We start from the raw sequence: 25,512 nt of genomic DNA, 5'->3' as shown, positions 1-25,512 counted from the left end.
AAAGAAATTACGGCCTATAAACGATGAGAATATTACAAAAGGAACTAGTGCAATTCTCCGTTCTCACTATCATGAAAGTAATGGTCTAAGTGGGTCAGTGGTGAAGAAAAATGTCCACGTGCTGAGTAAAGCAACAATAAGCGGAGTAAAACACAAAATATAGTTATTTTGTGTTGTATTATGTATTTCAATTAAAAATACCGTGGCAAATTATAATCATTATTATTTATGTAAAACATTTGTGATATTATATGCATTCTTGAGAATTAATATAAAATATCTTCCATCTGCGTTGCTCTTGTTCTCTGTCATTTCACGTTCCATATCTATCGCAACGTTTCCTTAGCAGTCTGTTGTCAGTGTCAAAAAAATTTGATTTTTATTTTATTTTTTATGCAGTGTGTGCTGTTTTTATGCATTTTACATTAAATTATTGTAATTATTAAATATTGTTTAACAAAATTAATGGAGGTAAGATGAACCGCGGCCACGTATCGTTTATGATAGTGCAAAGTGTTAATCGTAAATTAATAAAAACGGGGCTTCACTCACCCTTCTAACATTAGTAGTGCCAATGTAAATATTTGGCCCAAACAGGATATTGTTTTAATTAATTTCAGCCAGTTTAATAACGCACTGGGTGCATAAGGTATTTCTGAACAAATAAGTTTCAAAATTGGTGGAAGAGTTTGCGAAATGACTGATTACGACAAGAAATTCCAAGAGGATTTGGAGAGGGCCCAGGCCCTCAGCTTAGAATCCTTAGCTTTAGAGCAATTTAGGACTAAGAGACTGCAGGAATTAAATAAAAGTACTGGCAGCAATGGAGAAGCAAAGAAGACTCCATCAGGTAAACAGTTCAAGATATGATACAGGAAATAATCCTCAAAATAATTTTAATGTCCCTCTTATGTTCATTTAAATGTTGACGCACGTTGGTGTGTCAATTTAATTTGGTAAGAACTTGTTGAACAATTCCCAGGACTGGTTCTTGGATATTCTGCTACGATACAGTTGATACAATTCGCTGTTTTACTTAAATAACTATCCAAGCATCTCTGTCAATTGTGATGGTCTTCCTTCCAATCTTCATATTGCTAATATTTGTTTAATGGTCATGAGTCAAACTGAGCACCAATCATATTGCCTCACTATCCTCCTAGCCCAACATACTGCCAGCTAAAAGTGAAAATTTTTATATTTTCAAGCTGGTTTAAAGCAAGTTTTAGAGGCAAGCTAATAATAAGGCTATATCCAAAAATGCAGACATTGTCTCTCAAAAATACTGTGATGTCATTGATGTGACTGGACATTGGTGTCAAACTGGACATAAAGTGTTTTTTTTGGTCACATTTGTTACATGAGTAGTTTTCTCTCTTTAGTGACTCGGGCAGCATCAATGACTGAAACTGATTCTCATGTGAAATATGAAAGGCAATGGAGTAAATCTAGACCAAGACCTGGAACATCACTTGGTAATACCAGCAATCCATTAATTGCACCTCCTCCTCCCTCGCAAAGAAAAAATAGTAATACTGCAGAGAAAGAGGCAGAAGACTTAATTTCATTTTCTAGCCCCCCAGCCAGTACAAGTAATATTATAGATTTTTGCAATCAGCAAAGGTTAGTATTCTTCAATCTTCTTCTAGTATTTGAATCACCTTCTTTAGCGATTATTTAGTGAGTTAATACAAATCTCATTTCAAAACATGTTTTATCATTGGCAATAAGTTTATCTCAATAACACTTAATGGCAGATAAGATTTTTATCTAAATATGGGTATTTTCATTTCAGTTATAACACAAATCAACTAGTTCGCGTTTCCACACCATCAGCGGTTTCACAACCCTCTCAAATGAATCCTTGGCATCACCATCCCCACCACGTGGGTCCTCCTAGGTATCCTCCAATACCAACGGGGTATCCAGGCCCCAGTGTTTATTCATCTCCCCCTCCATATGGTTATCATCCGCCTAATTCCTCTTATTATCCTCCTGGTTATTATCCTTTTCCCATGGTAAACCCGTCTTTAGGGTACCCAGGAATTAATTCACCGGTCGTAAATGTTTCCGCGATCGGGTTTAATACAAATGTAATCGGAAACTATCCAGATAATAGTGTGGCTGCACCACCGCCTGTTATGGCTAACCCAGGGTTAGAGGTAAGTCAATGAAATAGGTATGCATGAGTTTTAGTTTGGTTTTTTAGTTATTAAGTAAATTGATTATTAATATGGTTGATGTTTTACTTTATTTAAATGGGAGTTAATCCCATGATGATAGGTAATTTTTTCAGTTCTTAAAAAAGCTCAAGTTTTTAGAGGTAAAAATTATTTAATCTAATCTACTGATTATATTTGCTGGTTATTGTTGAATTTCAAAGAATGGCCAACAACTCTAATCTAGTAACATTTAGGTGTATTTTATTGAGTGGAAAGTACTGTGGTATATGCGACGCGCTATTTAAAATTGGGTAACTCAATAAAATGCGTTCGGATAGATTATTTTATTTGGATTCATTAATTTCATACTGCAGATGTTCAGAAGTGGCCACACGACCCAAAACATTGCATGCAAAATTAAACAGCCAAGATGTGTAGGGACTGAAAAGTTTAATGCGACCAATTTTCGTTGATAATGTAATTAATTGCGCACCTTTGCTATAGTTTAATCCAATTTGTGTGTAAATGATTTTTATATATTCACTGTTTGTGAATTAATGTAATCCAATGGCTCTCTACATGGGTTGTTCCAAAAAGGTTGCGCCGAATTTACAGGGTTATAGGGGACATTGCTGTGAATAAATATTGCCTAGAAACCCCTATTTAAAAATGAGCTATTTTGATTTTAAAGTCATTTCTTTTCAAAAAACTTTAATGTTTTATTTAAGTGAATAGAATAAAATTAACGAAAATAAACACTTTTTTTCTGACTCCTTGAGCACTCTCGGATACTGTGCCCATCTTTATGGGTCTAACGGGATAGAATGAGGTTTCCACATGACGGTGCACCTACAAATTTTGTCCGTACTCTGCAGGATCATTTAAACGAAAATTTCTATTGGTGATGAATCAGAAGAGTCGGACCTATCAGGTGGTCAGCGCAAAGTCCCGATTTAAGGCCGTCAGATTTTTTCCTCTGGACTTACATCAAGTCGTTGATGTATAAATCTCCTGCTTTAACCCCTGAGGAAGTATTGGAAAAAGTAATGTCAGCCTCCCTTTTTGTGCAGCAAGTTCCGCACATTTTACAATGGATGCGCGATTCAATGATTTAAAGAACAAATTTATGTAACCAGGTTGTAACTCGTCATTTTGAATCTTTATTATCTTTTTTTTGCATTATCTTCTATAAAAATTAATTAAATATCGAAGTCTTGTAGGTGTCAATCAGTTAATATTACGTTTTTGAACAAAACATTGTGTATCGCAATACCTTCTCTAACCCCCTGAAGTTTGGCACATCCTTTTTGGAACACCTTGTGCATAATTTTTCTCTCAAGTTCAAATAAAAATTCTGATTTATAACGGTTTGTTGTTATTGCTCAGGTTGTTCTTCATGATATAGACTATCAATAAGGCAGTACACTTATCCAAAGGGCTTGCTTATGATGTTTTCTATTCTTTGTGGCGCTCCTATTAAGGCCCTATTTCTTAGCTTATTTATCGGCGGTAATATATTATCTTAACTTCCATTTCAGTTATATTGATTTTTCCACCGATTCTCTACGTCCTTTTTCATTTCCTCAAGAATATCTGAACATTTTGCTATGGCCGAAATATTTATTATTGTTTGCTAACAGAGGACTATAAAGCTAAAAGACGGTCTGAATTGGCTTCCTTCGAATTCTTGTTGGGAGTTCTTAAGGAGATGGCTAAAGATAAATCATATCCTTTTATTTGTTCTAGCGTTGATATCTATAACCCTCTGGTAATTTTTTAATCCCTGAGTAAGAGGTATTATTTACTCCCGGAGGTCTCTTTTTCGTCGAATGTAACAAAAGCTTGAGCTCGTCTGGGCTCTACTGCAAAGGTTTAACCTCTTGCCATTCTTCATCCACCTTTGGGGATTCCCGGTTCGTAAGTGACGTCAGCGAGTTCAACAGATGTTCCAGCCAGTCATCCATCACTTAAGGGTGCTGTATACGATCACCGTAATATTATAAGAAAATTTACATCATATTGCTGATTTGGCAAAGACTATCGAAGAGCACTTATTCTTTAACCAGCATTAGGAAATTTTCTTCGCTTCAATTGTCCTTGCACGATTTAGACGCTTTTCACCAATTACCAAATTGCAGGTTTCGCCCTACTCTTTTGGATTGAACCGAGTGCTGCATCCTGGGGTTTTCGTCATAGGGATCGAGTTTCCTGCAGCGTATGAGAGATTATTCTAGAAATTCGCATGATCATTTGTTCGCTAAAACTTGGCCGATTCGGCATAGGTGCCCGTTTGTTTTCCATCGAGAGGTTCCAAGGTAGACAATCCCTAGATTGTCCTCGGCTACCATGTGACTTTGCAGTCCTGTAGTGCCATAGTCATTAGTAATTGTTGATGTACAACGTTTGATTGTGATACATATTTGTTAACGATTATTGGGCAATAAATTTATCTTATTCGCAAACATATTGATACGTGTCTAAAATATTTAGTTACTTAGCACCTATTAGGGAAAAAGGTACGTTATCTTGACATTTTGGCAGATAAAAATAAAAATATGATCCAAAGTGAGATAGAAAACTTGAAATTTATCCGTGGTTTGAAATGAACTATACGAAAACATCTTCGTCTGAATAGTCCGAGCTCTGGTGCATGAAGAATTATTTCTCTTCTCGAAAGCTCTGTTAAAAATTTCTCAAAATGCACCCAGTTTTTTTTATGTATGTTTTATGATAAATATTGTTTATGCCAGAAATCGCAGTTTGCGCTAAATTCGTTGAAGCTATGAGCCACTATTAACGACAAATTTTACTGGCTAGGATTAGACCAAACATAAATCTCTTAGGATTAGGCTAATTATCAGTTTAATATCCCAAACTACACCCCTGATTAAACTCAGTTCCGATTACTTAGTTTAATTCAATCTTAATTTGTTTCACTCGAAACAACAAAATCGGCGATTAATGATTTTGTGTTGTGATTAACTGAACACCCACTTCATTTGTATACTAATAGTCCGTTTAAACCTTCAGAAGACTTTGGGGTATATAAGGAATATAATTTATGGAATAAACCTCTCGAATTATCATATTGGACCGAGGAAAATGCGTGTCACAATGATTTCTGATAGATTCGATTTGAATGCGATCGTGGGTAAACTTCTCATTATATAAAGATATTTTAATATTTTTTAAAATTTAATTTAACTAATCATAATAGAAAAATGGCAAACTACACTGCACCTCAGAATGAACGTGTAATTTTTTAAATTGAAAAATTTACCTTCGAACATATTTACAGGGCGAGTCGTAACGAAAGCGACATAACACACCCTTATTATTTTTGATAAAATCGCAGTTTTGTGAAATAGAACCAAACCAAATTTAAAGGAATTATTGTTTGTAGTTTGCCAAAATCATGCAAATGATAGATATCCTGAATGGGAACAAATTGATATGTAATCCTATTAAATCCCTTTAAATTTGGTTTGGTTCTATTCCACAAAATTGCGACTTTATCAAGTGATAAGGTTTTCGACATTTTTTTCGAGGAGAAACAAAAATTGTAAAATAAAATTTGCTAGTAAATGGCATTGCCCGTTTGTTAGTTACTTTCCATATTAAAAAAATCCCGGCTCTTTTAGACCTTACCTTATCCCTAATCCAACCCTTATTGGGCGTCTATCGATTTCGCATTTCTATCAATTAAAAATGTTGATAAAATTAAAACATGTTCCAAAATTGGATGTGTTGTGTTGGCGCATTACTGGAATAGGCATTTTTTAGAAATTTAAAAGCCACCTTCGGAGATCAATATTTCCTTAGCTTGTAATCGTAGAAACAAACCAATAAATTGTCATGTTTTGAGGTCCCCTACTCGCACTTGCTGCATTCCGTTGCGACTCACCCTGTATATTGCGCGCTAGTGGTTTGAAATGATTTCTTTAGGACTCTTGATGCTTTTTCTCAATTTTTTAAATGTTCATTCAATATATGAAACAATTGTTTACGAAATATTGAAGATTGTCCATTTAATCTAGATTGTGTTTTTAGTGATTTTTGTGAATTGAAATTTTTGTTCCAAAGAAAATGGCTCAAAAGATTCGTGAGAGGAAATATCTTTCTCTGGAGGAATGTGCACCTGCTGCAGCTGCGAAAGTTGGTTTACCAGAAGTTCATATCGCCCTATGATTGTGAGTGGTACAATCTACTGTCCTCAGAGTACTTGCACGATTTTTGGACACTGGTAGTAATCAGGGAAGACCTGTACAACGACCACAAAGGTCGACGACGAATAATCCAGTGTGATTTTTATGGTTGCAAGGTTTATGACGACGATTTATTGTAAATATAAGCAGTTTTTTCATCGATATGATTTTCGTATCAAACTGCAGTAAGAACAAGGTTGCAAAAAGAAAAATTGCCTCCTATAGAGCTGCAAGTAATCCCCTATTAATATTAAAATATAGAAAATAACGTCTAGAATTTTCGCGAAGGCATCAACAGTGGAGAGATTGTTAATGGGGTAACGTACTGTTTGCGGATGAACCTCAATTTTGCCTTTGTAGTGCTAATTGTCGTAGGAGAGGGCATTGCCGTCCTGGAGAGCGATACGCCCAGTGCAACGTTGTCGAAACCTTGAGTTATGGAGATTGACCTGCATCTTGCAACATTTTTTTAGAAAAACAAAACAATAATTTTGACTATCTCAAAAATTGGACAAACACCAAAAATAACTCTGCAGCAAAATGTCTAATAAAAAAATTGTTCAAATAAAATATATTCTTTTTTGGAAGGTCTACAAGGATCAGTAAAAAAATACGGGGTTGCTAATTGGAAAAAAAAGTCGCCCTTGAAATGATCTTAAAATGATGTTTTGGCTAAAAGTCACTATCTTCATGACATGTCCCCCTCTTTACCGCACAACTGTTATTTGAAACTTTTTTTCATACAACGTACTGTTTTTGAGTAATCTTCAATCACAGTTTTAAATGGGACACCCTGTATAATATATATTTTCGAACCCCATGTAGTGGCACATGCCCCATTTACCAGTGAGGATTTTTTATTGATACTCCGTAATGTATGTCCGCACATTGTACGAGTTGTACAAAATTATCTCCAAGATGAGGAATTTCAAACTTTGCTTTGGCCAGCAAGAAGCCCTGATCTGAACCCCATCGAAAATTTACGGGGCAACGTGGATAGACAATAAGACGTTAGCAGGTTCGCCCGAGGGACGTAAATGAACTGTCATTGAGGATCACGCAAATATGCGATCAAATTAATTAAGATGACATTAAAAACTTAATTTTAAGTATGTCAACGAGGTGCGGAGCAGTGATCGGAGCAAGAGGAGGTGATACATACCATTAAATATTCATTTGTCTATACAAATTAAGAGATTAAAATTATATAATTTGTCGGTATAGCGTACATTCATTTACCCATACTCCTTGTTAATTCCATTAAGTTGGTTCCATTGAAAATCATGGTTACACTTCGTTAAAGTAAAATCTTTACTCTAAGATCACAAAAATAAAAATGCGTAAAAATGTTAAATATGCGTTTATTTTGCGGTGCAGTGTATTCGGTAATGTGACGGAGAAAGTTGTGTGGTTATTGCAGTTTAATTATGCACATTATGCTATTTGAGTAAAATAAGTGCGGTATTGTGTGTGCTCTAATCTTGGTAATTGGAGGGTGATTTACTGAAACGCATTTTTCTCATCATTTTCCTTTATCTCAAGGCCACTTTCGGCATTTCAACAGATATATCGGTGAAGAAGGCACTTGCTGAAAGTAACTGGCAAAGTTGACTCCGTTACGTTATGAAGTGCAGTTCATACTAGAAGCGATATGCTCTATCTAATAATCGCTATAAATGATCATTTTCTTAAAGAGATATTTCTGGTATTTCCTCAAATTTCCTTTGTTCTATTTTGTAATGACAATAGTCATCTTCTTTAGAAAGGTACTGATCGGTACTCGTGTTTAAACAAATTTGATTTAGATTAAATTCATTTTGCTGAAAAGAGCTATTGCTGTCTAGACTGAAACCGTTGCTGAAAGAAGTGCCGGGCAGTTCCTGTCAACTTGTTTTTCTCTAAAACTGTTTTATGTGCTTATAGCTTTATGTTAATAGTTTCCAAGTAAGTTTCATTTTGGACAATTTTGATATTCAGACATGGTTTATGCTGGCTTAAAGTGCTAAAAGGGGACACTATTTCCGAGCCTCATTTGCAAAGTATTCTCTTGAAAACAGTGTTTTAGCGTCTAATATTCGGTTAATGTTTCTGCGAAAGTTTCTCTAATATTGGGTTGAAGAATGTATGTTTTGCTACAGAAAATATTCCTGATATTTTGTGAATTTCAGAACTGATTTAGTTCTCAAAAACAACGGATATTCTCTATTTTTTCAAATTAATATTCTCTTAATTTCTACTTCGAGAATAATCCATTATGGAGAACCCTCAATTTCTACATATATTTAAGAATATACAGTCCGGAAAATTACTCTTTCCTTAAAATTCAAAACCACATTTTAATAAGAAAAAATGCCGTCTATACAGGCGCTTTAAAATTACATTTCGTGGTGTAATGCAATTTAAAATCGATCGGGTAGTTTTTGAAAAAAATCTGTAAATAGGAACATTGAGCCGCACTGTATTTACGGGTCAAAAGCGAAGAATTTCTCTAAATTTTATAGCGAACATTACCCGGATATTCAGCACGCATCAAAGCAAATTTCGATTTAGATGTTTTCAAAGTTTTATACTAATCGCTAGTTTAGGTTAGTCCAGGTTATCTGAATATAAGGTAAACTGAATTAACTTGACCTACAGGAAGTCAAAATTTACAAGCTTTCTTAGGTTTTCATTTCACGGTATTCTTGAGATTTGGATCATAGTTAAAGTGCAGAAAATTGGGATTAGATATCGTGAAATGCAGACTATTAATTAACATTGAGTAATATACAAGGTGTTCCAAGAATCATTGTCATTTCAGCGAGCATAACCAGCACTTTGACATGTTTTTGTGTCATCAAATTAGCCACTTAAATTTTCCTTTAAACTGAAACTTACTCGAGAGCAATGTGTGACCAAGGGTTTGCGTTTTCTCTTTTTAGCCTCCGCCTGCTTTGCCGCCTAAAAACCAAAAACGAGAGCCGCCCCCCCGCTCGTTACCGCCGAAATCATCCACGACATTTTCAAAATTAAGCACAGTGTCGTCATCAAAACGCACAGACATACGCACAAAAACTAAAATCAGTGATGGTAGCGCTAGTAACCTTATCGATTTGGCTCCGGTAGATGATAGAAATAGCGTTAGAGTGAGCATTTTGCAAGAATTTGATCCAATTTTATCTGATTCGCAGAGTTATTATGGGAGCTATTACGGCAGGACCATGAGCCCGGAACAACACGGTGAGTTATTGCCTTTTGATCGCGACTAATTTTAACCCAGATTCATCAATAAACAAGTTCTTTCTTTTTTGCCATTAGGGGATGACGCACTTTCGGTCTCCGGTAGTGTCTATGATGAGTATTATGATTACGATTTTATTTACTCAGGATCCGGAAACAATAGCATTTCGGGGAATACCACGATTTCAGAGCCCCTATATGCTTCTTTGAACGTTAGTTTGAGTAAATTAATAGCGGAACACACACATTCTCCTAGCCCCCCTCTGCCTAATAGAATGAGGGTCTCCACTATCGACAGGAACTTATCGAAGAAAGTGAAGGTGAAGGCTCCTAACTCGACGATTCGACCCTAAAAGTATATTTCTAGCACAATCTACTGAACGATGTGGTTCAAAACGACGAAAAAGCCCTAGCCAGAGACCCGGACTTAAAATCTTTCTACAATATGGTGTATAGAGTGAGGAATAGCTACAAATATAACGACCCGGACAGCAACATGGGTTTGGTGATAAGTCCTTTAGTCAACTACAAGTACAATGACGGCCTGAGCATTAAATTGCGGGTCCATCCGAAGTTCGAGGGGGCAGATTTCAATAAGCCTATTACCTTCACCTGTGACGTAACAAGTAGTGTGGAGCATGTTACCCTGCAGCTTGTGTATGATGCTGTAGCCCCCCCATATCAGAATTACACACTGAAAGTGTGGGGCTTCAATGAGTATCTCGTTCCGACTACGTTGCTCTCAGATTATGAGTACGTACACAATTGCATCAAACTTGATGAAGATGTAGTGCTGATTTTGATACCCGATTCGATGAAGGATAAGTCCTTTGCGAGGACAGTGAGTTGCTTATTCATGAAGCAGGCGGGGAGGTGAAGGGGAATATTTATTTTAGATTCAGGACGACTATAGGGATAGGGAGTTGACTTTCGAGAAAGTTGTGCCCAGTGAGACTGTATCGCATATTACTTATGACAGTCTTAAGATTCTTCTAGGTGGGTGGGGAAACGTAGTTTGTAGAGGGGTAGAACAGAGCTTCACAAGTAGAAAATTCGAATGATGCCATTCATGTGTCTCCTTCGATGTGGGCTCTTTTGACCTTCTAAAAAACGAACATTTCCTCGTTTTAGACACTGTGGAAAGTGAAATGGGCAAGCTACAGGATCAAGCCTCTGAAATCGAACGAACAAACAGCTATTCGGCCACTGCCCCTTTGCAACCCTCTATGGTGATACAGTCTGTTAAATGCATAGTCAGTTTGATGGGAGACTTGTGCACGCTGGACATTATGCAGAGCATTGAAACTCTCATTGATTCGTGTATGAAATTCACGTCTCTCAATGTAAGTTAGAACTTCGGCCAAACTTGCTGAAAAACAAAGGCGTCTGTTTCAGGGAAGTTTTGCCGAGAGTATTTCAAATACCTGTAACAAAGTGAGATTAGCTATACAAAACTTAATTGAAATGTACTGCCAAACCTTCTCCGTCAATTTCGAAGTGGTTTCGCCTCAATTGGAACGTGAGTAAATACTGGAAAACTACTAGTATTTTGTATGAAATATCTCACGTTTAGCGTCTCGGAATGTTGGAGAAGTTCTAGATTCAGTAGTAGTTCGAATATGTGCCATATACAGACCGAATCCCAAGTGGGAACACGTAACTTATTATATCGCTGGACAGATTTATCATGGAACTAGAAAAGTTAGCAAACCCCTGTTTACTCATCCCAATGCGAAGACTGATAGAGATAAAATGTGGCCTTCTAGAATAATTTTTGATGACTGGTAATGTCGCTCAGTATTCATCAACAAATATAATTTTTCGTGCTATGCAGGTTAGATTTTGAAGACATTCCAATTAGTAATTTAGCAAGGGAATCGAGACTAGTGTTGCAAATCTTTGGACGGACCGTAGACACCGAGTCGGAAGAAGCTAAAAATTCAAGTAATCCCATGTACAAAGAGGAGGAGATTGGTTGGGCAGCCATTCAGTTCTTCGATTATGAGGGGTGAGTTACTGGCGAATAAAAATACATACAAAAAAAATTATAACAACAAATTAACCCATAATGCATTCTCTGGTACTGTTCACGACCTGTTCCCAACTCTCTACCAATTCATTGATGCTGTCGTGCCTAAATTCGTCAGGTCTGAAGTCAAACAAGTTGTTAAGTCAATTTTTAAGGTTCTCCTTGTTGTCAAAAATAATACTCCTCATTTGGTTCGACAAGAAACGAGAAAGGAGGTAATCTGTTGGCACAAGGTCTGGAGAGTATGGCGGCCGTTTTGAAAAATTCTCCAATCAAGCTCCTGGAGAGCGGCTTTAACGACCTGTGCAACGTGCCTCATTCACGCGGTGCAGCTGAGCAATTTTCGATCGTTTTTCTCTCAGTGCACGAGACCTTCCCATCTCACCAAATGTAGATCATGGTCTTCCTCGGCTCTCTGCCTGGGCCCATCTCCTTTCTCTCCATTCTTTGCTTGATAGTGATACCATTTCTGATTTCTCATGACGATTCGGTACAGGAAGAGTCGGTTTGGCGAGATGTTCAGAAGCAAGTCGGAGGCTTTACTCTTTTTTTGGGTAAGTTGTTGGAACAGCTTCCTCCTAATTATCCGCCAAATCTCATTGTGTAAAAATAATTGAGAATGGTCTGATGATTGCAGTTCGTTTTTCGGAAAATTCACCACATATTTGGCGAGAGTTCTCCTTCGGAAGAGGCTTGAGAAGCTCCTTTTATCGTTGAGGTCGTTCGAGTCGTGTCGTTGAGGTCAAAGTTATTATTTTTGAATTTTGCAAACAATTTTTGTGCGGCAGATACGTTTATGACAACGCTTGTTGACCTTGATGGAAAGTGAAAAAAAGTCGAAAATGCTGATTTTTGCCTTTGAGATATTCTATTTCTAAGCTTGATAGATAATGAAAAATTTAATTATTTAAAACAAGGATTGTCACAGTCTTGTAGAGCGGAAAAGCTCTTTCGAGTGAATTTACAGGGCACAACATATCTTCATGGATGTATTCCAGGGGCGACAGTATTCTGCAAAAGAGTACTAATATGCTACTAAACCCACGATCAAAAACAAATCATTTTCGATATACAGGGTGGCCAAGTTTCACATTCTTGCTCATATTTTACATGTTTATCACGTATTATCACTTTTTTACTTATGAATGGGATACAAATCTCAAAAACTGTTATAAGTACAATAGAATTTACATTCGGTTTTAACTTGGTGTTATACCTACTGAAAGATGAATGATTTTTTACGTTGCACTTTAAAACCTACATCAACTTTTTCCAGCACTATGATACAAGGAAGTTCATTGTTGTCGGTGTGGCCCAGAGAACCTGAACATATCAACGACCATATGCACGGACCAGCTCCAGCAATGGGCATCCATCCTATAAATGGGCATGCCATGATAGGTTGGTGTTTGAATACAGTAAAATTTGATTGGTTTGGTTTGGTGTGCAGTTTTAAAGAGTTATTTTTTTCTTAATCGAATGATCGATTGTTTGATTTATACCTTTTGTAGGAATCGAGGTTGTTTCTACGACGAAAATTGTCTTCCCTAAGATCGAGCCGAACTCGTCGAAAAACGTAGCACAAGGAGATTTTTCCAGTTTAGATAAGGAAACTCGGGAACTTTTAACTGATGCCTGCGAACAGGATTTTCTCTTTATGCTGCCGTCTGATGTACGGTAAGAAATAGTTTCAAGAACTGCGTTAGTGCATTGTTCAACTAGTGCAATAAGTTATTTTCCACTCGCGGGTGAGAAGCGACGTTTTACGCCACTCGTAGGTGTGGCAGGTCCATAAAATCACTGCCCTATTATCGAAGAATTAAAGGTGCCATTATTGGCTCTGGGTGTGCAATATACGGCGTGGTTCTAAAATGTAGCACCCCTACCGTCCTATTTAATGCTGTTTTTTCATTTTTTTTTAAATAGTAATTTGTTAAAAAGTTTTTTTTTTTTAATTTAAAACCGCACGGTACTATTCAGATGTTCTATTTTCTTTCATGATTAAGATTTTCTTACGTGAATATTATAACTTTGATTGGATTTCGAGCACGGATTCCACAAAAACTGGCAGCCAAGTGAACTGCTTCTACTTGCAATTAGATCGATATTTTTTTATTAAGGGAAATTTTGTGGGAAAAGCGACATTACCTCAACCACATGCCTAAAGCACTGCCAAAAGTGCTTTTAGCTGCTCATAGCTGGGCCTACACAAACTTACCCGATCTGCACGGAATGTTATATTCCTGGAAAAGACTGGAGTCTAGGCAAGCCCTGGAGCTTTTATTGCCAGTGTAGGTACCCATTTTCTCTTTACTATTTAATTGCAATGCGGCATTTATGTTTTCACAATGGTTCGATTGGCAATTAAATAGGAAACGGGATATGCACAAACTCGCTGTAGCAATTTTGTCTTGCATTATTTAGATATCCAGATGTGGAGGTGCGTAAAATGGCAGTTAAATGGATGGTGCGATTTTCTAGTGACGAACTAGTGGATTATCTGCCTCAGCTTATAGTGGCTTTAAGACATGAGACTTACGAAAATTCTGCATTGGCCGAATTTATATTGCACAGGGCGTTGCGATCTCCTCGGTTCGCGCATTATTTGTTCTGGTTGTTAAGTCACAACTTGCCAGGATCTATACCTCAGGTACGCAGGAAGTTTTCATTTTTAAATTATTAAATACTATGATTTGTGGTTGTGTCAGCGTTTTTGGGTTACTTAATTATGGTTAACGTGAAAATCAAACCGTTTTTGTCCTGAGGGAAGTGAATATACCTAATATACCTACTTTAGGGACAACGCGCTTGGGATCTCGAGATTTTCAACGGATATAAGGTCAGTTTATTTGGGATCCTATTCTGGGAGTATCTAATCTTTGGACGTTTCCGTAGTTAGTTTCTATTTGTGATTAAGCCATGGGACCGTATTTTTGCTACTTCTACAGCATTTTGGAGAGCTTTGTTATTCTAGTGTTCGGATCACCCTTGGGTAGTTAGAAGTAGACAAAATTAGTGCATTATCTCTCTATCTAGTGCATATTTAATATTTCGGTTGCATCTTGATGATGTAGACGTTTAGAGGAATCGATTAAGCTGCAAATTAACGCACCACTCGGGTTAATTCCCGTCCGAGAGTATTTTATGAAGCAGAGGGAGGCACTGTGTTTTAGCTTTTATTAATTTATAGAACCCATTTCTATGTTTAACTTCAATGTTACCTTGTTTAGCATCAACGAGTCTGCGTAGCATTTTTTATTTTTTTTTTAATTTACAATAAGCTCCTAAATTTGGCATTTCAGAACGAAACTTTGGAGATCAAAGACAGCAAAAACGACTCGCCTGACACCAGCATAAGTGAAGTCAGACATCATCGAAGAATGAAACTGCTGCTAAGGGCATTGCTGGCCATATGTGGCGAGTCCCTGCAAAAATGTTTCATGTCACAGCAACTCTTGGTTAAAGTAATTTTTCGTGACCACCGTGATATTGATTTCGTGCTAAAAGCGGTTTTAATTTCAGCAATTAAGCGATACAGCAGAGAACGTTAAGAAAGCTAAAGATTCACAAAAGTTGCTTCATTTGCATCGCGATTTAGAAACGGTCAACGTTCAACTAAATGAGGACCCCACTAGCTTGCCCCTCTCTCCTACTCTTAGAGTCAAAGGCATTGATGTCAAAGGTACTTTATAGGGCCCGTATACAGGGTGTTATGAAAGTTGAGGTATCTATTTTAACTATACCTAAAGTATCACTTACCATACTTGTTTAACAAATGAGTATTTCAACTACCTTGCATGACCCGGTTAATTGGTTTGTGCATTTTTCGGGTCTCGTTTGCTAGGGTTTCTTTGTTATTTTCTTAAAATAATTCCGGAGAAGTGAATATACTTCAACAGTCAACGTCATGAGACCTGACTCTTAAAATAAATACCTAAATTCCGAAACACCCTGTATAAACAAGTCTTACTCTACAGCCTTCTTTAGCTTGCTCGTACTTTGCTTCCAACACCCTGCCGTTAAAAATAAGCTTCAAAATGGACGACGATTCCGATTATCTTGCAATTTATAAGGTCGGAGATGATTTGCAGCAGGACATGCTCACACTGCAGATCATAAAACTGATGGATAAGCTGTGGCTCCATGAAGGATTGGATCTAAAGATGGTCACCTTTACTTGCATTCCCACGTCCCACAAGAAAGGTAGGGGAATTTTCTTTGGATGTTCTCCCATCATTTACCAGTATGAGATGGATCAATGCCTGAGCTCATACGGAGGGGGGCAAAAATCCCGCATAAATGCGTTAAAAATTATAGAAAATAATTTTTATTAAAATGCTGGAACAGGTCAAGTATTGTTTTTAGTTGTGCATTTTGTGATTTGACAGACATGTATGCGGGGTTTCCCATGGAGTAGATAAATGTGCTTTTTGTTTTTTTTTTCTTGTGGAACCCCAGGTCTACTATGGCGTCTTTGAGTTCTTTGATAAATTCTGAAAATATTCTTATAACATACCCATGTCTAAATAGAACTGATTTCGAGAGAAATATACAAGAACCAAAAATGATAAAACTATTAATACTGCAAGGGCAACCCTGTATATATTTCTGTTACGCCAAAGAATGCACAACTAAAAACAGTATTTGACGTGTTCCGGCATTTGCATTAAAAATATTTCATTCAATTTTTAACGAAATTTTATGCGGGACTTTGGTGCTCTATGTATGAACTCTGAATAACGTTTGTTGGTGTTGGTTACCGAACCATCAATCTAGGCGGATTTTACATTATTTCTTGTGCGAAACGTGCCTTTAGAATTCGAAAACACGACCACTAGAGCGCTTGCAGTTTCATCCTGAGTTCGACCTCAAACCCATTTTTTGTATTGCTCATCTATTAGGTATGATCGAAATGGTCACCAAGTCTGAGACATTACGCAAAATACAAACTGAACACGGGCTGACTGGGTCGTTCAAGGACAAACCCATAGCAGAATGGTTGGCCAAGCACAACCCATCGGAACTCGAATATACCAGAGCCGTTCAAAATTTCACTGGTAATCTGACGTTGAAAATTTGAACTTAGAATGCGAGTTGACGAATTCTCTTTTAGCTTCGTGTGCTGGATACTGCGTAGCTACTTACATAATGGGAATCTGCGATAGGCATAACGACAATATTATGTTAAAAACCTCAGGTCATATGTTTCACATCGATTTTGGAAAGTTTCTGGGTGATGCCCAGATGTTCGGAAATTTTAAGAGGTATTTGTACAATGCTGATCAAGAGGAATTCTAGAGTTAGATCTTGAATTTTCCAAGGGATCGAGCTCCTTTCGTCCTAACTTCGGACATGGCTTATGTCATCAACGGTGGAGATAGACCGACCGAAAAGTTCCATCAGTTCGTGGATTTATGCTGCCAGGCCTTTAACATCATCAGGAATAATCGAAACATGTTTTTGTTTTTGGTATGATCGGCCTTAGCGCCCTCGTCCCCCGAAGCTGCAACTTTCTTTCAATGCAGATGACCTCTTCGGGGATATGCAGTATAACTCCGGAGTCGATAGGCTACATGCACAGGGCGTTACTTCCCGATATATCTAATCCGGAGGCCGCGGCGAATTTCACGAGACTCATCGAAGAATCTCTTAAAACTAAGTTCACCCAGTTCAACTTCTTCCTGCACAATCTTGCTCAAAATCTGGCTCAACTTAAGTTCACCACGGACAATCAGTCTGAGAACACATTGTCATTCGTGCCAAAAACTTATAGGTTTGTTGGAAAATTATGTGGTGTTCCATCCAAGTTTCAGCAATAGTTTTAATTGCTTTTAAATAGTGAGGAAGGTGCTTTGTTTCAAACAAGACATCTTGTAAGTATTTGCTCTTTGCATCTGGACGACCTCAGAAGACTTGTCGCGTTTTTTGTTCATAGAGAAACATGAGAATTGTGCTTGGATGGAATATCCTGTATAAGTCTCAAATTCATAAGAGACGAAAAAATTCTATTTTTTAGTGTGTCTACGGATGGTCGATTAACACACGTCGAAGTGGTCGGTTACAGAAAGCGATACGATCCGGACAAATATTACGTTTACGTTCTTCGAGTGTACAGAGAAAACCAGAAACAGCCCATGGAGATCCAAAGGACTTACAAGGAGTTTTGTGAGTTGCACCAGAAGTTGTGCCTAAATTATCCGTTGGCCAAATTGCATAGGTGAGTTTTACTAGTAATAAATTTGTTTTTTTTTTTGGAACATGATAAAGGTTCCAATCATTTGACCAAACTATAATTAAAGCACCGATGTCTTAGGAGCTTCTGGAGCGATAAAAGCTTTAAAATATTAACACAGGGTGTCCCAAATAAGGTAAGTTCAGCGGCGTCATTTGGGCGAAATCTAAAAGGCCACGGGCTCATATGCTGTTCGAATTTATTTAAAATCGGGCGGCTACGTGGAAATCATTTGTTTTGCCCCTGTACAAATAACGAGCCGTGGCAGCAGCAGAATTAGGCATATGAATGAGATTAGGAATGAAACTTTTCTTATCTTATTTGTTTATTTTACCACAAGTATAACTAATTGTAAACGCGGCGATTTAAAAACGTCACTCAGATACAAATTGCAACACACCATGTGTCTTTTGTAAAACTATGAAAGGTAATAAGTCTTAAAATCAAATACGTCTTTTAAAAAATGTTCAATCAACAGTCTGCACTACTTCTATTTTTACCTGTATTTACCCCGTCATCATCATCGTCATCGTCATCATCCGCTGCAAAAAAGAGATTCGCAGCAAAACTACTAGTGTTACCTATGCCCCGCGTATTTTTACTGTAGCCCCCATTCACCGGATTCTTATCTACAGCGCTAGTCGCCGAATATGTTATAGTTTCACAAGACTTTGATACCGATAATGTATTGCTCGAACTCTGTTTGGAAACTTCGTCAAATTCCATCACAGATTTGGCTTTTAAAATTGACTTCGGTGGAGTCTTGACAGCCACACTTTCTCCAGCTGCAAGTCGATCATTGGATGCAAGATTAACGCTGCTGGTTGCACCCTGTACATAAGTTGGATCTTCAGCCACGTAACTATTTGATTTAGAGCACCCTTCCGACTTTTTTACTTCCGTAATACTGCTGCTAATACGCGTCTTATCTTCTTGTCCTATAGGGGTTTCTCTCATTGGAACAAGATCGTCCTTTGCGGTTTTCTTCTTTGGAGATTTTTTAGCCTTTGGGTTAGTAATTATACAAGTTTCAGCGGCATTATCCTCGCCGAGGTTGTTTGTTCTTAGTGCTGGTTTTGGGGAAATACCGTTTTTCTGTTTGGCCTTCGGATTTGTAATTATGCCGTTTTGCCGCGTTGAAATACTGCCGTCCCAGTTGGGAGGGCTTGGTGCGCTTGAAACGTTGCTTGTTAATCCATTTGGAATGCTATTTATTGCTACGGAAACTTGTTTATTCCGCTTTGCGAGTAGAGAGGTGTGCGCTACAGCTGAGCTACTTCCAGCACTATTAGATTCAGACTTTTGCGGTGGAATTTTAATGTTGGGAAGGGGTGTGTGTTCCGACGAAGGCTGATGCAAGTCTAGAAAATCAGTTTCTTGCGTTATTGAACAGTTGCCAATGCTAAAAGAGCTACTTACAGTGTGGAGGATCCGCAAACTCCGAGTACACCTTGTAGCCCAAACAAACCACTTCCTTGTTTTTAGAATTTTTCGTGTTGCTTTTGGCCACGGACTCCTTGGAAAATTTAGCTTTAAAACCACCGAACAAGCCCATTTTCGCGATTATTATTTTTGTTGAAATTGAACCTCGATGCAGGATTAGATCATGGTTTGACGAAGCTATAATCTTTTGGAGATAAAACTCAATTGCCCCAAAGTTGGTTACTTATCTCATTATCGGGTATTTTGTTTTTGTCGGATGGATGGATTGATTAGATCTATTTTGTTTAAAGTTGTAAAAATACCTTATCTAAAGCCGGAGGCGAAACGCGTTGCTGTTGTGTGAGATTAAGTGCTGATGATTTCGAGCTACATAGTGATGTTATCTGCGTACTTTATTTCTACTTATCAGTGTGTTGGGAATTGTATAGCAGTTACCTTTTATGTAAAGGAGATAACAATTAGTTTTCGAATGTACTGAGTGGCTCGGACATTCATTTTACAATCGAATAGGAAACCGCTGTGTCCGAGGTGATAGCCCTAAAGGCGAGTACAGATATGCGAGAGAAAATCGTGACGGCACACCATCTCACAATCATTCCATTTGAATTGAAATTTATGTCTTATTGCATCTTAAAATTATTCCCTCTTCCCGGACACCCTATACCAGGTGCGATACTGGGTAACATCGTACCGTAACACTGTCACGCAACCAATAGGGACGACACTGGGTGGTATCGTATCGTAACACCTTATCGTTATTGTGACCTCTCACAGAGGGGGGCCCAATAATACTATGAAATACTCAATCATGGGTATTTCGGTATCATTTCTAAGAAGCGGTAGGCGCGGTTGTTGCATCACTTGTTTACATGTCTGAATTCGTTTCCGTGAAATAGAGACGATGTGAAGAGCAACAGATCAAAACGTATTAACTCCATTGATTTAATTTTTGAAAAAGGAGCAAAAATGCATTATTTTGCGAAAACTAGGTAAAACAAAGCAGTTTTATGTAAAAACATGTTTATTGGCAATCAAAGAAGCATATAAAAGAATAATCAACATACATTGTTATGATTGGCATAACATAAAACACTTTTTTTTTAGATTTAAGATACTTTGATTAATTCATTGAAAAATAATACCGTTTAATATGGCACAAATGGATTTAAAACACTTCGAAACGATGAGTTAGGAGTAACTTCTAAATTAAAATTTCTTTGCTTCATCTTCTTCTGTCAGGAAATCGCACAATTGCTGTTCATCTTCGACATTATTCATAGGGAGTGAATCATCTGTAGCTTTTTTGGAATATTCTAGGTCTGCATTGCTTCGCCACTCCTTTCCAAAACGTTTTTTGAGTAACATATCTACATTTTTTTCTTCACTTCCTTCAGAATATAATTATTTTTACGAATTACTGCTGGCTCTGGCACATTTTTAATTTTAAACTCTCTTCATAATTTTTCCATAACTTTTTCCAATATTAGCGCTGCGAGAATTCTCCATTTTAACATCAATTCTGAGTTTATTTTGTCTTGTTACTGTGTTTCTTATCATTGTCTTTTTTTATATAGATTATTTTAGCCTCTCTGATCCCGTCCATCTTTTTCATATATTCCGTAAAACTTTTCATGTCGAAAAGTTTCCAATCTTCCTACCTCATATACTAAAATACTCAAAAATGTCCGTACACTCGACGCATAAGTGTTTAACACACTTTGATTTGAAGACAAAACAATACGTTTTCATGTAATCACGTCATTGAAGTTAATATTTTTCAAAACGATAAGGGATTTTTGGCGTTTTTTTGAATAGAAAAAAATACTATTTTAATAAGCACACATTTGAAAAACGTCTAGAACGTACAAAGAAGATTAAGATTCGCTTCAATCAATATTTCTTATGTCATTTGGAGTGGAAAATTTTGGTCTATGGCTCCTCATATATTCTCTGTATACATTGGCTCAAAGTGAAAATGATACATCTGTATTGAAATCACTATTTATTAATACATTTTCATTTATTTAACAATAAACTAAGGTACAATTTTTTAAAAATATGCTACATCTGTTGTATAATATTCACAATTAAAAACAAAAAAAAGACAATTTTTACAAAGAACGAAAAAAAATTAGTTGAATTTGCTTTTAAAACGAATCTCGAAATTAAAATGATACACTTTTTTTTTTAATCGTTTTTGTAATAAATTAATATTTAGTTTGCATCCCCTTAACTAACATAACTTCGCGAAGACGACACTTATTTTTCATTCCTAATCAATGGTATGGATGGAAGGAGGCACCATTGATTTGGTCAAGCCTACACCTGACATAATGCGAATGGCAAATTTATTACTTTTGTCTGTACGATACATCATCAGGTTTTGTAATGCATAAATTGTGCGAGACCGTATTGGAAAAGTATGATTTGTTGCTTGTCTTTACGCGTCTGGAAAATAGAAGTTTAGAAAGCACAGTAAAATGCTCGTGGAAAACTGTGATATAAAAAAAAATAACGGAAAAATCCTACACCCCGTATATTTTTTGCATGCTTCTAAGCAGCTGTTCATTTTTAGTATTAATGGTGATTTTTATAAGTTTTTAATAAATTTGCTACAGTACTTCCAGTTTTTTTCAGCGTTGCGAAAAACGAATAAATCATGCATCCTGTATATTTCCACTCATTTCCAATCAGCTGATGATTTGTAGTATAAGTGATGGTTTTTATGAATTTTTGATAAATTTTTTATATCGTTCGAGTTTTTCTCAGCCTTTGAAAAAAGGAAAAAATCCTTGATATTTTTGACTATTTTGAATGACCTGTTAATTTTTAGTATAAATCATAATTTTAACGAATTTTTAATACGTTTTCTAAATTCTTCCAGTTTTTGTTATGCTTTAAAAATAGCGAAAAAATTGCATCCCAGTATACCTGCGCACATTTCCGATCTCCTGATAATTTTTAGCATGAACGGAAATTTTTATAGCTTTTTCATACATTCTCTACGTCCTTTCAATTTTTTCAGGCCTGGAGAACGCAGAAATATTTGTAAAAAAATTTTTGAACGCGCTGCTTCAATTACCATCATATTTAGGCATGAATAACACAACAACAAATGCCTTATTTGGATTTTGCTGGAGTGTTACTGTATGTTTTACTGAGATGATAGACGACGATCTTCCGTGGCTCATGTATTCTCGACATTCCGTATCGTTCATTTCGAGAAAATCGTATGGGCCGATGTTCCTATACATCCGAAGTTTTGTTGCATGCGTGTACGCGCCTTTAGAAAACGGTAAATCCTTTTTAGAGGTTCAAAATATACCATTGAAACCTGTTAACAGTTTAACCTTTAAAACCGTTTGAAATACCCGGTTTAATTCAGTTCCAATTAACGCAATTGAAGCGAAAGGAGAAACCCGTCTACTCAACTATAATTTTTTTTATATATTCATTTTATCATATATTTTTTATGATTGTTGGTAGTTTAAATGAATTCGCGTCATGTAAAATTATGAAGAATAAAATCGCTTCTCTTCCAGCTTATCGACAGGTCTTCATATGGGCCGCCAGAACATCAAACAGGTGGCCCAGAAGCGCTACCTCGAAATTAGCATGTTCGTAACATCCCTGTTCCTGTGCGCCCAGGAAATCGCCCATTCCGATTTAGTGTACACGTTTTTCCATCCGCTGCTGCGGGATCAGCAGGAAGATGAAATTTCGTCAGATGTTACAGGTGAGAAGTTTAGTTGAAAACGCTCAGTTTGTCCGAAGAAAACGTTGATGTTGTTAGTGTTGATGAAGAAGCCAAGAGTGTAAACACTCTGAAGTTTCTTTTCTCAATCGTTGCGGAATTCCAGTTTTTTTTTCAATAGAATGTTTTACACAAAAAGCACACGAAGGTGTTCAGCCCGCAGGGCCCTTTTTGGGATCTACACCTTCTTGGGTCCAACTAGTTTTTATTATTATATCATGCGGTTGTTTTCTTCGCTTTTACTTACAATTCACATTTCCAAAGTTAGCAAATCCCAGGGTTATTCCTACTTGCAATTCCTATATGTGTGTCTTAGAGACTTCCTCTGATTTCAAATGTATCAAACATTGGTAATAAAACTCCAGATCGGACCGCCAATGCCGAAGATGCGGGCAGACTGAAAGGTCAACTCAAACTGTCTCTCCTCTACTCTAAAGGGGTGTTCAGGGTTATGGTGCAACACGCGCGGGGGTTGCCGAAGTCCAACGGACAGGAACCCTCTACCTACGTCAAGGTGTACCTGCAACCGGACGCCTCCAAGAGCACCAAACGAAAAACGAAAGTTGTGAAGAAGAATTGTCATCCGAGCTTCATGGAAATGGTAGCTATAATAATATTCCCACCACGAATTGGTACACTTTGAATAACACATTTCTCAAAAACACACGACCTTTACGTTACTGTTCATGTTTTGTTTCCATCGTAGCTGGAATATAGAATGGTCCTGGACATAGTGAAATCCAGAACGCTAAAAGCGACAATTTGGAACTACGATCCGCTGCAAGAAAACGAGTTTATGGGTGGTGTTGAACTGGATTTGTCCACTTTAGACCTGTTGACTGAAATTACCGAATGGTACCCCTTGGTCAATTTGAGTAGATAGTAATATTTTGATATCTGGAACTAAACTCGTTATTGAGATTCATTTTAGTGTTGAAAATGAGGACGTAGACTGAATGGTTTAGAGATTGTTGTGATAGAAAGTAACACTTTTGCAGTTTCATATCTTCTCACTTGATTAAGTGACCGTTCATGCAAAGTCACACATTCCAATTAATATTCTTATTTACTAATCTTGGAAGCTCTCACTGAAATTACATTGTTGCATATCTACATACAAAAAGTTATGTTGCATTGATTATTGTACCAATATCATTATTGCATTTGACGGACTATCACGTATGCCAAAGTATTGTAATCTTAGCTAATCTTAATTATTTTTTATATCAGTTATTTACAAAAAAAAAATGCAATGTTATATTGTTTCCTGTGTTACTAACTACGAACTTTATTGGTAGTAAATGATTCTTGTATCAATATATTCGATCTGAAATTCATACCGTTTTTATCAAAATTGATGTATAACGCGTAATCATTTCTATTCCTCTTTGTAAATATTACATGTTTGTTATTTATGTTAATTTCCTTTGTAGGGATCGTTACACTGATCAATTTCTTTATTTTGTAATTTAATAGATCGCCGCATAATTACCATAATATTGTATAAGTGAACTAAATAAAATTATATATTTCGAAAAAACAGAAATACATAATTACTCTCCGAGTAATTCTCCCAATTTGGATGGTCTTATCGATCGCTATATCTTATATAGGCTGATTGATTGGTAAGCACATATTTTACAGCATATGTAGGTCACTTGGGCGTTCTGATATCATCTATCATTAGTGAGTCAATAATCCTTCTTTGGCAAGGTATAGAGGTTTTTTTTTTACTGATTTTGCCTAATTTTGTTTGAGGTCATATTTTTAGAACCAGAAGGGTAATTAAAATTTGTTGTGTACGTGTTAAGGGGCCAGCCATGTGTGTTCCTAAATTTGGCGAATGAAAAATGCAGAGATGGATTAAAAACTGGCTAAATTGTTAAATGTTAAAAGTCACAAAAAATCTGGAAAGAGCAAAAACCTAAAGCAAACAAAGTGCCTCGCTTATTTTTCTAACAGTGGGTGAGTATTTAAAAAAACCTCGCCGTGGGCGAGGAATCTTAAACGAATTTTATTTACCATTAATATTTAGCATTAAAGATCGAATTGATAACACATGAATTTGTAGAAAATATACGTCAGATATTTCAACGCATACTGGAGAGTTTTTTTAGTGATCAACCTGTATTTTTTCTAATAACACAGAATTTTGTAACATATTAACGGAATATTTAAAAACGACTAGTACAACTTCAGATTATTATTATTTTTTATGTAATTAAAAAATAATAAATTTTAAATAAAGCATTTCGTGATTAACAGCATTTACGTCTCTAAATATTGTGGAAAATGCTACTATATCTATCAATTCCTTCTAATTCTTAATCCTAGTTCTTTTTAGCAAACTGTTTACTGCTTTTCTAATTTTAGGCGTATTTTGTGTTCTCGCGATTGTTCTTTGTTGTAAATTTCGTCATGGACACCTATAGACCAATCCCTTTATATAACCTACCACATTCAAATCC

At 36.6% G+C, this 25,512-nt stretch overlaps 2 protein-coding genes across 4 annotated transcripts; one reads left to right on the top strand and one right to left on the bottom strand.

Annotated features, from left to right (window-relative positions):
• Positions 1–374: 374 nt before the first annotated feature.
• Pi3K68D (phosphatidylinositol-4-phosphate 3-kinase catalytic subunit Pi3K68D) lies at positions 375–25,174 on the top strand. 3 transcript variants are annotated; one of them, XM_066294290.1, is made up of 27 exons: positions 375–850; positions 1,383–1,623; positions 1,796–2,162; positions 9,538–9,586; positions 9,665–9,906; positions 9,954–10,427; positions 10,483–10,582; positions 10,718–10,929; positions 10,982–11,105; positions 11,160–11,370; positions 11,421–11,594; positions 12,892–13,016; positions 13,127–13,292; positions 13,736–13,906; positions 14,040–14,265; positions 14,413–14,454; positions 14,918–15,079; positions 15,138–15,297; positions 15,603–15,818; positions 16,517–16,672; positions 16,729–16,879; positions 16,937–17,084; positions 17,141–17,388; positions 17,632–17,832; positions 22,833–23,026; positions 23,410–23,645; positions 23,751–25,174. In XM_066294290.1, exons 1-27 carry the CDS (start codon positions 697–699, stop codon positions 23,925–23,927), a joined length of 5,127 nt encoding a protein of 1,708 aa, XP_066150387.1. In that variant the 5' UTR covers positions 375–696; the 3' UTR covers positions 23,928–25,174. The 3 variants fall into 3 exon arrangements, with proteins under 3 accessions (XP_066150387.1, XP_066150385.1, XP_066150386.1); XM_066294288.1 differs by having other exon boundaries at positions 9,289–9,586; XM_066294289.1 differs by lacking the exon at positions 14,413–14,454 and having other exon boundaries at positions 9,289–9,586; positions 23,751–25,173.
• LOC136345765 (uncharacterized) lies at positions 18,154–19,762 on the bottom strand. Its single transcript, XM_066294352.1, has 2 exons — positions 19,267–19,762; positions 18,154–19,208 (listed from the first exon to the last, which is right to left on the bottom strand). The coding sequence occupies exons 1-2, from the start codon at positions 19,400–19,402 to the stop codon at positions 18,319–18,321; spliced, it is 1,026 nt and encodes a 341-aa protein (XP_066150449.1). The 5' UTR covers positions 19,403–19,762; the 3' UTR covers positions 18,154–18,318.
• Positions 25,175–25,512: the final 338 nt, after the last annotated feature.

The sequence above is a fragment of the Euwallacea fornicatus genome, chromosome 21, assembly GCF_040115645.1.
Source record: "Euwallacea fornicatus isolate EFF26 chromosome 21, ASM4011564v1, whole genome shotgun sequence".
Classification (NCBI taxonomy): domain Eukaryota; kingdom Metazoa; phylum Arthropoda; class Insecta; order Coleoptera; family Curculionidae; genus Euwallacea; species Euwallacea fornicatus.
Note: the sequence above shows the minus strand (reverse complement) of the source record. Positions and strands in the feature narration are given on the sequence as shown.